General features: G+C 61.9%; 1 protein-coding gene across 1 annotated transcript; it reads left to right on the top strand.

The window, feature by feature from the left end:
• Nucleotides 1–4,561: 4,561 nt before the first annotated feature.
• Nucleotides 4,562–12,294, top strand: KLHL21 (kelch like family member 21). Its single transcript, XM_004596079.2, has 4 exons — nt 4,562–5,647; nt 7,193–7,598; nt 9,443–9,515; nt 11,223–12,294. Exons 1-4 carry the CDS (start codon nt 4,627–4,629, stop codon nt 11,514–11,516), a joined length of 1,794 nt encoding a protein of 597 aa, XP_004596136.2. The 5' UTR covers nt 4,562–4,626; the 3' UTR covers nt 11,517–12,294.
• The last annotated feature ends 2,947 nt before the right edge of the window (nt 12,295–15,241 follow it).

The raw sequence follows: 15,241 nt of genomic DNA, 5'->3' as shown, positions 1-15,241 counted from the left end.
TGGGTGTGCGGAGGCGGGGTCTCCCCGGCCTGAGGGCCGCTGCGGGCTCGCGCCCGCTCGGCCGCAGGGGGAGGGGCGGCTGCGCCCGGGTCTGTGTGGGGGTGGCAGGGAGCGCCCGGGTCGCGGGAGGCGGCGGCCGGCGCCTCCCATCCGGGGCCCGGGGCCTCGGGCTGCGGCTCCTTTGTGGGGCCGGGGTCCCCGCGGTCCGCTCCGCGCGTGGGGGAGGCGGCCCTGACGTCGCGGCCGCCCCCGGCTGCTTCCCTCGAGGCGGAGCGGGCTTGTTTTCGCGGCTGCAGGCGGGGTCGGGACGGTCCGCGGAGGCCCTGCGAGGCGGGGGCCACGGGGTCAGTGCCCCGGCGAGGCGAAGCCGTCCGCCGGCGGAGCCCGCGGTGTAGAGACGCTCGCTTGAACAAACAAACAAAAAACTCGCTTTGCGTTGTCGCCGTCGCCTTCCCCTCGGCGCCGCCCCCCGTTCTCTGGTTGTGTGCCTCGAGGGATGAGCGCGGCGGCAGGTGAGGCGCAGCGGGGCGGACGCTGGCTGAGGGGGTCGGGGAGGCGGCCCGGCTTGGACCCTGGGTGGGCAGGCAGCAGGGGCCCTCGAACCCAGGAGCGGATCACCGAGTGTCCGCCGTCCCGGGGTGGGGCGGACCTGGCGGACGCTGCTCCGTGGGGTCACCCAGTCCTGCTGGGCTCAGCTTCCGGAGTACTCCCCGGTTCGCCCAGCTATGAAATGCTTTAGCGCAACGCTTGGCTCGCCAAGTGGCCGTCGTCCTGGGGTTTCATGTGCGCCGTGTGGGGGCCCGCTGCTGGGGTCCCCCCCGTGGTGATGAGCCGGGGCGCCGGGCGCGGGGTCTGTCCAGAGTTCTTTGTGTCCGGCCCCTGCGGATGGTGGAGTCCCGCGTTTTCCACCTGCGCCAGTGTCGCTCCGCCCACACACACCCCCCAAAAAAAAAAGGTTTACATGTTACTAGTACCCAGACCCGTAGCTGGGACAGGTGGAGCCTGCAGACTGATCCCCGATGGCTTTTCCCTGTGGTAAACATGTCCTGAACGTCACCCCCGCCGAGCTCGAAAGTGAGAGTACACCTGTTGCCACGAGTGAGCCTCGGAGGGCGGGACCCCTGGGTGCCCCCACGCCCCCTCAAGGAGAGAGACTCGCACCCTGGGGCTGTGGAGGTGTCTGCCCTCCCTGGAACGGGTCCGCTGGGAACAGGCGGTCCTGGTATGCGCCGGTGGCACGCAGTACCCGCTGCGCCTGCCCAGGCCACCGCAGGCACTTTGTGGGGAGGATCTGGGTAGTCTGTGATTTGGCCTTGGGCAGTGAGCCCTCAGAAGGAGAGGCAGAGATGAGATAGTGACCATTCCCTCCCCGTGCCCCCAGGCTGACTGGCTGGGGTTGGGATGTGGCGTGGCCGAGCTGGCTTTGCCTGCAGGAAGGGTTTAAGCTCTCAGGTGCACAGCGCTCCTGCTGGGCTCCGGGTCCAGGCTGGGGCCCTGCTTGAACCACGCCTAGCAGTCAAGGAGTGTTTGTCTTCTGCTCTGGAAAGTTGCACCTGCCGATTCTCTGCTGCCTGTAGTGACAGGAGAGAGGACGGAGCGCCAACTCCAGCACAGGTTGTGACAAGTTAAAAATACTGAGAATACCACGCTTCCCCAGGCAGTAACTCGAGAAGGGAGTAACTTTAATTGAGTTACCAAGTATAGATTCACCTTCCGAAGTCTCAGGAGGCCACGTTCATTTGGGGGAAGATTCAGGAAAGTGTGTGCGTCCGGGGTGGGTGTGAACACATCAGATTTATTTTCCCCTAGAGCAACGTCCCTGATGTCTAGCTTTTTGTTCTACTTAATCATCTACGTGTGTCTTACACTTTTGTCTCCTGCCTGGCTGGCTCGCTCACAGCCGGCCTGGAGATGAGATGCCTCAAAACCATGTCGTTTTCAGCTTTTTCACTGCTGCGTGAATCCATGCATATGGAGAATTTAGAATCATTAATAATTTTTGGACCATATGTTGGCAGCATTTCATGTAATAAAAATACAAATAAAAGACCCGTGCATCAGGCAGGCTTTGGGTGTGTGTTGCGGTTCATGCTGGTGGGATATGTAAAAGTTGAGACACTTGCTCTGGAAACAGCTGATTTATGTGTATAAATAAAAAGTTTCTATATGGAAGGCACATTCAAGTCCCACAGGAGGACGCCTGGAGTCCCCAAAACACAGAGCAGGTGTAGAAAAAAAACAAGGGAAGTCGCTAAATTAAAGGGTGTCATTCTTTTTACAATCACACCTTCTGCTAAATCACATTGTCAGTGTGTTACTGGGGCAGGGGGCGCAGGGCCGGGGGTTAGGTGTACCCACATTCCACACCGGTGCCCCAGTTCCGGCCAGTCCTGGCTGCTCTCCTCCCTGTCCAGCTTCCTGCTTGGGAGTCCCCCTGGGAGGGAGCTACAAGCCCTGGGGTCCCCTGCCACCCATGTGGGAGATGGGGTGCAGTTCCTGGCTTCAGCCTGGCCTCACCCTGCCCTGGGAGAATGAGCCAGAAGCTAGAGGCAAAGAGGTTAACTTCAGAATTGGCCTGGCTGAGGTTTAATGTCGTCTGTTGGAGCAAACGTCTTCCCCAGCACAGCGCAGCAGCAATGCCAGGCACGGGCCAGCATGCAGCTTGCCTGATCTCAAAGAGCCCAGCTTGCCCAGCGGAGTGGACGCTTGGTCAGGAGGCTCTGGAGAATTCCAAACAGCTGAGGGCTCTAAATCCGGCCTCTCCCTGCTCCCCACATTATTTCTCGGCCTGAGCCTGCACACAGCCCAGCCCCGGCGCCGGCTCAGGGCCCTCCCTGCGTGTGGGGCAGGCGGGTAACTCAGTCCCTTGTCCTGGACTGGAGCACTTCTGTGTGACCTTGAATACACAGCGTAGGTATGTTTAGCTCAGCCACAAACTGCAGGGAAGTAAAAGGCAAGCCTTACCACCCTCAAGGAAATGTTCGATTTTTTTTCCTCCCAAGGTGTGTGAACACGCAAACCCACTGACTCACGCCGGGTAATCTGATTTTTTCTTTCACTCGACATTATAACAGAGGCTATCCTTCCATGGCAGCGAATGCCTCCATTCTTCTTCAAGTGAGAGTGACACGTGACGTCTAAATACCCCCTGTTGTTAGGAAAGTGCCCTCCCACCCCCTCAATCCTGCCGGGTAGAACAGCATCAGGTTTCAGCCCTCGGTCTGTGCCAGGTGGACGGCTGACCTAGGGGAGCCCTGGCCCTCGCGCCGGCCAGCAGCCACTTCCTGATTCGCTCCTCCTCCTCACAGAGCCATGCACCCTCGCGATTGGCCGGGCTGCGGGGCCAGGAATGCCGCGGCGGCGGCCCTTTATAGCTTCGAGAGCAGTCCTTCTATGGGCAACAGGCAGCCGGCCGGGCACCTGAAGGGTTTCCTGCCCCGGGCGGCCCCTGCAGCCCGATCCAGGCGCCTTCTCCAGCCAGCACGACGCGGGGTTCCAGGGCGGCGTGGGAAACCTTCGCTTCCCGTGGCCGAGGTGGAATTCTGACAGGTTCCGGCCCCGCTGGACCCCCAGCCGGTGCCCGGGACGCACGTGGGCGGCCGCAGGGGCGCGCGTTCCTGGAGGCCCCCAGCGGGTACGCCACGGACACCGAGTTTCCCCTGCTGGACTGCTGGGCCTGGACTCGGAGCGAAACTCCGCCCAAACTCCAACGCAGGCGGCTTCCCGGCGAGCGGCCTTGTTTTCCACGCTCCGCCTCCGGGGTTCTGTTTGGAGCTAAACTGAGGAGGAATCAGAACTTTCTCCTCCCCCTCCCAGCGGCGGTGCCTCCGCGCACAGGCCTTAGCTGCGCTCCTCCGCCACCCCTCACGCACACCTGGAGCTGCCCCTGGGCCCCGGGACAGTAGCACGTACCGAGGCGGGCCTGCCCCTTTGCCTCAGATACTGACTTCAAAACTCCTGCAAAAACGCCGCGGAGCACACTCCTGGAATCGGGCTCCGGCGCGGCTGCTGAGTGCGCCAAGGAAAGAAAAAGCAACTGAAAATCCCCAGACTCCCTCCTGCTTCGGCCCTGAATTAAAAAAAACAAAACAAAAAAAAAACACTAGTTTGCTGGCAGCCCGGCGACGGGTTTAGCCAGCAATCCTTGTAAGTAATGTGACTCAAAGACACTTTTTTTTTATTTAAAAAAAGAAAAAAAGCCATTGTGCCAAGCCACCCTGGGGGCTCGGGCGCGAACGGGGGTGGCAGCGGCTTCTGGTGGCCGGCTAGCCTCTCCCGGGTTTTGTTCAAAAGCCGGGCCCGGGTGGGTTGTGGGCAGGGCCCGGGAGGCCACGAGTCCCGCGCACGGCCGAGCCAGCGGCCCAGCGGTCACCAGCGGACCCCGGTCCGGGCGCCTGCGGGAGTCGCTGGGAGCCCCGGAAGGGCGGCTGGACGCGGGCGGCTGTGACTCAGCCGGGAGAGCCGGGGGCGGGCGTGGCGCGAGGCGGGGAGCAGAGCCGGGCCCGCGGGGGTTAAGTGGGCGGTGCCGGCCGCGGCCCGCCTCCCGGAGGCCCGCGGCGCCCGGCCGTATTTAGAGCGGCGGTGCCCAGCGGCCGCGGCGTCCTCGGGTCCCGTAGCGCGAGCGTCATGGAGCGGCCGGCGCCCCTGGCCGTGCTGCCCTTCTCGGACCCCGCGCACGCCCTGAGCCTGCTGCGCGGCCTGAGCCAGCTCCGCGCCGAGCGCAAGTTCCTGGACGTGACTCTGGAGGCGGCGGGCGGGCGCGACTTCCCGGCGCACCGCGCCGTGCTGGCAGCCGCCAGCCCCTACTTCCGCGCCATGTTCGCCGGGCAGCTGCGCGAGAGCCGCGCCGAGCGGGTGCGCCTGCACGGGGTGCCGCCCGACATGCTGCAGCTGCTGCTGGACTTCAGCTACACCGGCCGCGTGGCGGTGAGCGGCGACAACGCCGAGCCGCTGCTGCGCGCCGCCGACCTGCTGCAGTTCCCGGCCGTGAAGGAGGCGTGCGGCGCCTTCCTGCAGCAGCAGCTCGACCTGGCCAACTGCCTGGACATGCAGGACTTCGCCGAGGCCTTCAGCTGCTCGGGGCTGGCGAGCGCGGCGCAGCGCTTCATCCTGCGCCACGTGGGCGAGCTGGGCGCCGAGCAGCTGGAGCGACTGCCCCTGGCGCGCCTGCTTCGCTACCTGCGCGACGACGGGCTGTGCGTGCCCAAGGAGGAGGCCGCCTACCAGCTAGCGCTGCGCTGGGTGCGCGCCGACCCGCCGCGCCGCGCCGCGCACTGGCCGCAGCTGCTCGAGGCCGTGCGCCTGCCCTTCGTGCGCCGCTTCTACCTGCTGGCACACGTCGAGGCCGAGCCGCTGGTGGCGCGCTGCCCGCCCTGCCTGCGCCTGCTGCGCGAGGCGCGCGACTTCCAGGCGGCGCGCTATGACCGCCACGACCGCGGGCCCTGTCCCCGAATGCGCCCGCGCCCTTCCACCGGCCTCGCCGAGATTCTGGTGCTCGTGGGCGGCTGCGACCAGGACTGTGACGAGCTGGTCACCGTCGACTGCTACAACCCGCAGACGGGCCAGTGGCGCTACCTGGCCGAGTTCCCCGACCACTTGGGTGGGGGCTACAGCATAGTGGCGCTGGGCAACGACATCTACGTGACAGGTGAGTGCCCAAGGGGGCCGTGTTCAGAGTGAGGGGGTCGCAGCTGAGGCTCTGTGTGCCCCGGAGAAGCCCACCCACCCGCAGCAGACGCCCCTGGAACCCGCCATGGAAGGGCTGCCCCAAAGCCAAGCTCCATCAGCTGGGTGACACTTGGGATCTAGAAGTGCCCGTTGTGCCAGGAGAGACAAGTAGCTGTGTGTGGGTCTGGGTGCCCTCTGCCCCAGGCCAGCTGCTCGCCTGTTGGTCACTGAGGAGGCACTGGAGGCATTTACCCACACAGTGCGTGCCCTCTCTCTCCCCAGGGCATCTGGGCACAGGCAGGAGGCTGACACCAGGGAGCCAGACATACCCCCGCCCTTCCAGGGGCCTCGCCCGACCCCACGGAGCCATGGGACCTCCTGACTCACTAGAGAGCTGACTAGGCTCTCTAGGGACACCCACCTGGGCTCCGTGCTGTGAGTCACGTGGCATTCAGGCCCCACGAGGCCTGCCACTGTAAACACCGTCACGTGCTCAGATTTTCTTGCAGTTCCTTGGCCCAGACCCCAAAACACTGCCGAGTCATGATGGGCGGGCCCCAGCCTGCCTGAATCCTGGGCTTCTCCCACATTTCTCATTAACGATAAATCCTGGTTCAAACAGGAGGCTACCTCCTCAGCGGGGCGAGGAGGGGCGCTCCGAGGGACTGCTATATAAGGAAAGAACCCACAGGCCTGCCTTGGTGGCTGTTATCAGGCGGGGAGGCCTGGGGCTGCCTTATCGCTGTGGCTGTGCCCAGCCTGGCACACAAGGCTCACTCCCTCCCACGCGGACTCTGCGTTGGGCGGGACGCGTCCCGGCCCGAGGACATGGTCTGCTTGGCAGCCTGCAGCTCATTGGAGCTGAGGTCGGCTCGGTGTTGTTTGGGAATTGTCCTTCCATACACACACACACAAGTGTGACCAGCAGCTCTGAGCAAAGAGCTGCCTCCCCAAACTGGCCAGACTGGCCCCTGCTGCCCCACGCCCTTCCGGGTTTCGGCAGGTGCCCGGCTGCCTGTGAGGTGAGGATGCCACGGAGGGGGCCTGGTGCGCGACCTTCTGTCTTCTCACTGTCAGAGTTCCAGGCACTGCCCCACCCCCCCCGGCCAAGATGTGTGCCCCACCCACCCCAAGCTTCTTCGGAGTCCCTGCAAATGCCCGTAGGTGGAGTGCTTTAGTTTGGGGCCACAGCCAGTGCCACTCGGGGTTTCTCTGAGTTACTGATACTGGAGCAGCTATATGAGTTTCTCCGTGTGACCTGCACGCCTGGTCAGGCTCTGAGTCAAGAAGGCTGTGTCTGTGTGTTCCTTTAGTATTGTGCCTCAGGACCCAGCCAGTGAGGGCCTGGCCATCCTCCTGCAGTATGGCGCTGTCTCAACCCTGGGCTCTGGGGGGCAGGGCTGCAGCCCCAAGAAAGCTAGTTCTTCTCTAGGGAGAGGCAGTCGGGAGGTTGGGGAAGGCACGGCGTGGCACTGGAGGTTGATTCACCCCCCCGCGGGCTGACGCTGCCTCACGCACTTGGCAGGTGGATCTGACGGCTCCCGGCTGTACGACTGTGTGTGGAGGTACAACTCGAGTGTGAACGAGTGGACAGAGGTGGCGCCCATGCTGAAGGCCCGGGAGTATCACAGCTCTTCCGTGCTGGATGGGCTGCTGTACGTGGTGGCCGCCGACAGTACTGAGCGCTACGACCACACCACCGACTCGTGGGAGGCCCTGCAGCCCATGACCTATCCCATGGACAACTGCTCTACCACAGCCTGCCGCGGCCGGCTCTACGCCATCGGCTCCCTGGCCGGCAAGGAGACCATGGTGATGCAGTGCTACCACCCCGAAACCGACCTGTGGTCGCTGGTGGACTGTGGCCAGCTCCCACCCTGGTCCTTCGCGCCCAAGACCGTGACCCTGAACGGCCTGATGTACTTTGTTAGGTGAGTGCAGGTTGTCTGCTAAGAGGAGTGGACTAAGTAGAGCGGGAGCCTGGGCCCGTGGGATTGGAGGCTGACTCCATGGTCCCCCCCCCCGCTTTTTTTTAAGATATTTGTTGGAGTGACAGGCGGGGGAGAACTTCCATCCGCTGACACACTCCTAAAATGCCCTCAGCAGCCGGGGCTGGGCCAAGCCCAAGCCAGCAGCATCCAGGTCTCCCACGTGAGGGGCATTAGCTAAACATTGGATTGGAAGCAGAGTAGGCAGGACTCGAACCAGGCACTCTAGGGGCTGCATTGCCTTACATCTGTGTGTGGACACATGTGTACACGTGTACACACACCTGACCTCCAGCCTGCCTCAGGACCAGCCGAGAGAGTGGTCAGAAAGACAGGCCTCGCCCCCCGGGAGCCTGGGAGGACCTGCGCCCCATACCCCCCAAGTGGTACTGCCTCTTCTGCCGGGCCCCGTCAGGGCCCCTGTGCCCACAGGCTGTCTGGGCAAGCTGCAGAGGGATGGAACTTGTGCCACCGCTTGTCCCTGCGAGTGGCCCAGGACCTCAGCCAGCTCTGGTCTGGTTCTAGAATGTCACCTGACCCTGTCCCCCTCCCCCGCCTGGTCCTGGAGGTGTCTTCAGAGGAGGTGGAGGCAGCTATAAATACAGCCGTGCGCGGTGCCAGGGCATTCACCCCAGCCCCTCGCTGCGCCAGGCCAAGTGCCTTAGTGAGCATGCCCTGGAGACCACAGAGGTGCCTGCAGGGTCTGGCCTCCTGGTTTCTGAGGGGAGCCACCCCAAGGGGAGCCTTGGCAGGTGGGAAGAGGGAGGCTGCAAGTCCAGCCCTAAGGATGGGGAGAGCAGGGGGTGGCATTTGTCCCTCCAAGGTGACCTGTGGGGAGGAGGGACACCCGGCCTGAGGGCAGAAGAGGGTCTGAGAGTGAGACAGGGCCTGTAGGACTTGTATCTCGGGTGAATCTGTCCTCACGTGGGAGACCCCTGCTAGGCGTTCTTGGTGAGCCACATGTCCCTGCCCCTCACCCCCCAGCCTCGTCCCCCGTCTCTGGTGCCCAGGGCCAGCACCCATGGAGGCCTCAGCCCTCCACCATCATCAGAGCTGCCATCTGGGAAATGCTGACCACAGCTCGCTGCCTTCCCTGGGGCAAGGGGAGCCGATGGGTGGGCAGCCTGGTCCTACTGCCCGCAGCGGCTGGTCCTACTGCCCGCAGCGGCTGGTCCTACTGCCCACAGCGGCTGGTGGGACCAACGTGAGATGTGCGGTCTCAGGACATGACCAGCCTTGGAGGACAGGTGGAGTGTGTGTCCTGCACACAGCCCTTCCGCTTTGCCCACAGTGTCCTCAGCAGGTGCTGCACTTGCTGGCAGGGCCAAGAATGGGCCACCAAGGCCGTCTTGGCCTGACCCCGCCGGGCCGCCAGTTGCCATTACCACCACTGCTTTCTCTCACAGTGCCTCCCTCGGCTGTTGAAGGCTTACCCTTGACCCCCTTACGGGAGAGGTGGAGAGCAGTGTGTCACAGCTGAAGGATCTAGATTGCACAGCCGAGGAAACCCTGGTGTCTTCATTCCTGTGCCTCCTACTCACCTGTTGGCTGAGGCGCATGCGCCAGTGGGCAGGACAGGGCAGGGGGCTTGTGGCCACTTTCTGAGAGTGAGTCCAGAGTGAGCAGGTCCCGGGGCCTGGAGTCAGCCCCCAAGAGCTGGGGATGGGCCTTGCTGGTGGGAGAGCTGCCGTGGGGCATAGGAACACAGGGAATGGGCAGCCCGCACCCCCGAAGGAGTGCACCACGCCCAGCTCTGAGCAGCTGTCTGCCGCTTGCTCTTTCCGCAGGGATGACTCTGCCGAGGTGGACGTGTATAACCCGATGAAGAACGAGTGGGACAAGATCCCGTCCATGAACCAGGTGGGTTGGCAGCGTGGGCCGGGCGTGGCTCGTGGGGCGGGGCAGAGGTCCATGTTGCCTTCCTGGAGAGCCCGGGTCACACTGCCTGGTGACGCCCTCCTCTGAGCCGGAGGGGAAGGAGATGAGGGGGCTGACCAAGACCTTGGCATCGAGATTCTGCTAAGGAGGAGCCAGGTGCCAAGGCCCGGGGCCAGGGCATGCCCAGTGTGTTCATGGGGCAGCCAGCAGTGAGAGCAGGCAGGAGGCCCTTGGGACTGCCCCACACTCGGCCCATTCCTCAGACGTTGACCTTAGAAAATACTTTTTTTTTAAGGTTTATTCTATTTATTTTTATTGGAAAGTCAGATATACAGAGAGGAGGAGAGACAGAGAGGAAAGCTCTTCCATCCGCTGATTCACTCTCCGAGAGTGGCTGTAACAGCCAGAGCTGAGCCAAGCCGAAGCCAGGAACCTGCAGCCTCTTCTGGTCTCCCACACGGGTGCAGGGTCCCAAGGCTTTGGGCCGTCTTCGATTGCTTTCCCAGGCCACAAGCAGAGAGCTGGATGGGAAGCGGGGCCACCGGGACATGAATCTGCCCATAGTGGGATCACAGCACGTGCAAGGACTTAAGCCACCTGGCTACTGCGCCGGGCCCAGAAAATACTTTTAAAAGAAGCCAGAGTTACGGAAAAACAAAGAGAGACCTAGCACCTACTGGCTAATTCCCAGTTGGCCACAACAGCCATGGCTAGGCTAGACCAAAGCCGGGTCCCCCATGTGTGAACAGGGTCCCAAGGATTTAGGCCATCCTCCACTGCCTTCCCAGGCACATCACATTAGCAGGAAACGGGATCAGAAGGTGGAGCACCTGGGACCTAATTTGTGCCCATATGGGACGTAACGTGGTAGACAGCAGCTTCACCAGCTGTGTCACGATGCCAACCATTGGAAACACCTATCAAATGCCTGCTGTGAGGGGCCAGCACCAGCAACAGGGCGAAATAGGCTCAGGCTCCGCCTGTAACATGATCCCATATGGATTCGACTCCCGCCTGCTCCATTCCCAGCTCCCTGCTAATGTGACTGGGTAAGCACCAGATGGCCTAGGTGTGTGGGCCCCTGCAGGCACACAGGAGACCCAGAGAAAACCCCTGACTCCTGGCTGACCCAGCTCCGACCCTCTGTCATCTCTAACTCTGCCTTTCCAATATAAAGAAAGAAGTGCTTGCTGTGTCCTGAGCAGAACAGGGAGCTGGATGGGAAGCGGGGCCACCGGGACACGAACCTGAGCTGGATGGACCCAGCCGACAGCTGCTGTGCCCCGTTGGGGTCCCCCGCTTTTGAGAGGATGGGCACCAAGCGTGGTGCCATTCAGCCACACATGGGACCAAGTGCCACCTCTGCCACTGTCAGTTGTGGACCCTACATGCTTCCAGTGCCCGTATGTGATGGAGAAAGCCGTGGTGCCTACTGCAGAAGACAAGTGCTAGGCAGGAGATGTGGGCATCCCGCCCTGACCACCAGAGGGCACCAGACACTGCGTGTGACCCTGGACACCTGCTTACCCAGGTAGTACATAGAAAGGGCATTGGCTTGTCCAGGCCAGCTCATTGCCCAAGAAGTGCCAAGGCTGCCCCTTGCCTCCTCCAGCTCCCCTCAGCAGATCAGAGTAGCCGGGACCCTGCCAGCCTCCACCTACTCACTCACTCATCCCCTCTGGCCCGCAGGTGCACGTGGGGGGCAGCCTGGCGGCCCTGGGAGGGAAGCTGTACGTCTCCGGAGGCTATGACAACACCTTTGAGCTCTCGGATGTGGTGGAAGCCTACGACCCAGAGACTCGGGCGTGGAGCGTGGTGGGGCGGCTCCCCGAGCCCACCTTCTGGCATGGCAGCGTGAGCATCTTCCGCCAGTTCATGCCACAGACACCCCTGGGTGGGCGCGGCTTCGAGCTGGACAGCAGCAGCCACAACATGGACGCAGGCCGGCCCCGGCCACCGCAACACCCTGAAGAGCTGCACTAGCCCCGGCCAGGCCCAGGGAGGGCCTCGGTGCTGGGAAGCTAGCACCCGCGGGGTGAGTGACCCGCTGCTTTGTGCGCGAGGACATGCTGTGCTCATGGGCAGCACGTGGGCCCTGGGGCAGCCCAGCGAGCCCAGGATCCATCACCCGCAAGGCCTCTGTGCCTTCAGCCTCGGCTGCTGGGCCTGAAGGCGGTTCCTGGGGTGAGATTCGCCTCCACTTGCAGATGTCTTGGCTCCTCCGGGTCACCCCCAGCTTGCCCAGGCAGCACACACACATCTTGTTCCCATCCTGGGATAACAGGTTACAGACACCCTCCCAAGAGGGTCTGGTCTGGGACCTAGAGCCTTTGGGTGCCCAGCTCGATGTCCAGCACTGATTATCATTGTGGGGCAGAGCTGAGTGCTGGGCCGTGGCCCTAGGTGGGAGTGTGAACATGAGAGTCTGCAGGGGCCGCGCAGAGGACCTGGCGTGGTGGCCTCTGGGTCTGCCTGGCCGGTGTGTCCTCGTGGGGTTCCAGGCCCGTGAAGGAGAAGTCGGAAGCCTGCCGCGCGCGTGCAAGGGCGTGGCTTCTCGTGTCTGTCATTGACCCCAGCCAAACAGACAGCTGCACTTGCCCAAGACCTTTTCAGGCCTCAGAGTGAGGACCCCGGTTGTGCCTAAAGGAAGCCCTGGAGGGGGCCGGCCTACATGGCCGCTTCCTGGATTTGAAGTGGGTGTGTGTGATTTTCAAACCGTAAAGTGCCAGTCCTGGAGCCCTCTGCAAGAGTGGGGGTCCTGGGGACCCAGGCAGCCATGGCTTTCTCTCGGAAGCAGGTGGTGGCCCTAGCTTGGGTTTGCCTGTCGCTTCGTCTCCTGAGAAGACGGCATCGGGCCACGGCCTCCTCATGCTGCTGAGTGGTGGGCAGTAGGTGGCACTGAACGGTCTTGGCAGCTGCAGCGGGGACAGCAGGGCAGGACTCAGCCAGGCAGGGTTCACTGAGCCCTGGGCTGTCCCCAGAAAGCCCTTCCTGTGCAGTCTGAGGATGGAGTCCTGCGGTCAAGCGTGGCGGCTGCTGGCCTGCATTGCTCAGGCGCAGCTCTGCAGGTGAAGCAAGGTTGGCACTGCCGGGCTGCCTGGGTTGCCCTCGTGTTGGAAGCATCGAGGATGCGGAGGGGGCAGTGGTAACCTTTGCTCCCGCAGGCCCCTCCGCCGGCATTGGCCTGCTTGCCCTTCACTGTGAGCTTGAAGCTGCGGGGCCCCCAGCACTTGGGGGAGTCATCACTGGGCTGCCTGGGGAAAGGGGTTCCCCACAGGTTGTGTGCACAGAACTGTGCACAAGGCACGTTAAGTTATGAAACTCGGTGACTAGTATTTAATGCTGATCGCTCACTGTATTTATATGGCTTCAGAGACGTGTAGTCAAGGCTGCCCTCCCTTTGGCGTCCCGTTCCCAGTCCTACCTGAGAAGGTGGGTTGGATTTGCATATTTATTATTTTTTGGTCTAGCTATCCTGTGGGCTTACATGTCCAGAGTCCTACCTAGGATTTTAGGAGGCCTTCAGTACTTTTTGAAATAAAAGTATTTGCTAGACTTTTCATGTAGCTTGCTTCCTTTGGCTGCTGTGTCTCCTTGGAACGGTCTGGGGGGAGGCCGCAGAGGCAGTCCCTGGGCCAGGCTGAGGCCCCGAAGGAAGCGGGTCAGAACCCTCAGGCCTTTCCCTTTTTGGATTGGCAGGGAAGGAGGGCACCACCAGGTTGGTTTTGTCTCTGACCTCCCTGGGCAGTTGGTCACCAGGGAGCCAGCTGCAGCCCTGCTGTCCTCTCTCTCCCAAGCCTGGGCACCCACCCGAGGTGCAGTGCAGGACAGCAAGGAGCCCCACCCTGCTGTGGGATGGCCCTGGGACACTTGGGAAGGATCAAAGTGGGAGAGCTGTCACAGCCGCAGGAGACGCCGATACCTGGACGGGGAACCAGTGTTGTCTTGCTCTTACAGGCTTCGCGAAGCAGCTCAGGCCCAGCGTGGGCAAATCCACCGGCCCTGGACTCTCATGGCCTGCCACCTGCTCCTGGCTCTCTGGCAGTGACCCGTGGCTGAAGTGTTCTTGTTCTGCAGTGGGGCAGGGAGTGGCAGTTTGGCAGAGCAGGTCTCACTGATGGGTTTGGGTCTTTCCTCGGCTCTCCCATCCAGCTTCCTGCCACGGTGCGGGAGCCAGCACCTGAGCCAGCATGGAGAGGTCCTTCAGTGCTACCTGGCTTGGGTCATGGCCATCACAGCCACTGATTAACCTGACCACAAGTCTGTAAGTGGGCACTTTAGAAATCTGTCCACGGACTCTTTAATCTTTACTTGAAAGAAAAGTTAAAGAGAGAGTTCTTCATCCGCGGGTTCACTCCTCAGATGGCCACAGCAGCGAGCGTTGAGTTGCCCTTCTGGATCTCACACATGGGCTCAGGGTCCCAAGGCTTTGGGCCGTCCTCCACTGCTTTCCCAGGCCACAGACGGAGCTGGATGGGAAGTGGAACAGCTGGGACACAAACCAGCAGCACCTGTGGGATGCCTGTGCCAAAGGGAAGCTTAGCCTACTGTGCCACGGTACCAGCGCTATGGATTATTTATTTATCCCAGACAGCTGCTCCAGAAGTCTGTTGGTTTTTGGAGGGTTTTTTGGTCTGTTTTTTTGAAGGGGGCACCCAGATATGAAGCAGGGACCTCTTGTGTTGGTTTTTGAGATTATTTGAAATGCAGGCCTAGAAGGGGTGGAGAGATGATTCATTACAGTGGTTCACTCCTCAAATGGTCACCACGGTTTGGGCTGGGCCTGGACCTGCATGCGGGTCTGCCTGGGTGCAGGGCCCACTCGGGCCATCTGCTGCTGCCTTCCCAGAGACGTCAGCCAGGAACCCACGTGGGTTTCCCACACGGTGGCATCATTTACCGCCTTCCCCGGGCGCATGGTCCGGAAGCTGCAGCCAAAGGGGAGAAGGCATCCCTACACGCCAACTGGCAGTGCCACCTGCTGTACCACAGCCCTGCCCCGCCCGTCAGGTGGTGAAGGTGACCCGTGTCTTTCCCTAGAATCTGAGGGGTGGACCTGGTGACTGCTCCAACAAGACATGACAGAGGTGCCGTCAGCAGGAAGGCCTTTTGGGGTATTGCTCCTGAACCCGGTCACCTTGCAGCCCACGGTGCTAGTGGAGGGAACCTGGCCCCAGCGCCAGCTTTGCCAGGCCCAGGAGAGCAGAGTCCCCAGCTTTGCCAGGCCAATTTTGTGATTTCCTGCCCAGGAGTTAATAAGGGGCACAGTGGGATTTCTGGCTGTAAAGTTCATGCTGTTACTAATCCACTGCTTCAAGACCAAGGATGTGAACTTATGCAGGGTCACAGGATGGAAAATTCTAAAACTAAAAATGTCAGCCCAGGCAGTCCACTCCACCCGTGTGCTTTGTCCCCCGACACAGCTGCCCAGGGCTGCAGGACCCAGAACCACCACAGGCCCCTCCCGCCCCAGCCATCCCCCAGCCCCTGTGGACCCAGCCAGTGTCCTCCCAGGGGGCAGATCCTTCCAGGAGGTGCCACTGAACCAGCCCTGCCTGCCCAGCCCTGCCAAAGCCCCACGTGTGCTGGGCCACTCCACCTGGTGAGTCTTGACTGGCTGGTGAGGCTATCATTGTGAGCCCACGCATCTCTGTTTTTTGTTTTTTTGTTTTAATTGGAAAGATTTACAGCATGAAGGAGAGACAGAC

The sequence above is a fragment of the Ochotona princeps genome, chromosome 2, assembly GCF_030435755.1.
Source record: "Ochotona princeps isolate mOchPri1 chromosome 2, mOchPri1.hap1, whole genome shotgun sequence".
In the NCBI taxonomy this organism is placed as follows: domain Eukaryota; kingdom Metazoa; phylum Chordata; class Mammalia; order Lagomorpha; family Ochotonidae; genus Ochotona; species Ochotona princeps.
Note: the sequence above shows the minus strand (reverse complement) of the source record. Positions and strands in the feature narration are given on the sequence as shown.

Bases quoted from the DNA above. Each gene is read 5' to 3' on its own strand.
- KLHL21 (XM_004596079.2), top strand. From the start codon at position 4,627: ATGGAGCGGCCGGCGCCCCTGGCCGTGCTGCCCTTCTCGGACCCCGCG. The intron at 5,648-7,192 runs GTGAGTGCCCAA...CGCACTTGGCAG, and splicing joins CAACGACATCTACGTGACAG to GTGGATCTGACGGCTCCCGG. The intron at 9,516-11,222 runs GTGGGTTGGCAG...TCTGGCCCGCAG, and splicing joins AGATCCCGTCCATGAACCAG to GTGCACGTGGGGGGCAGCCT.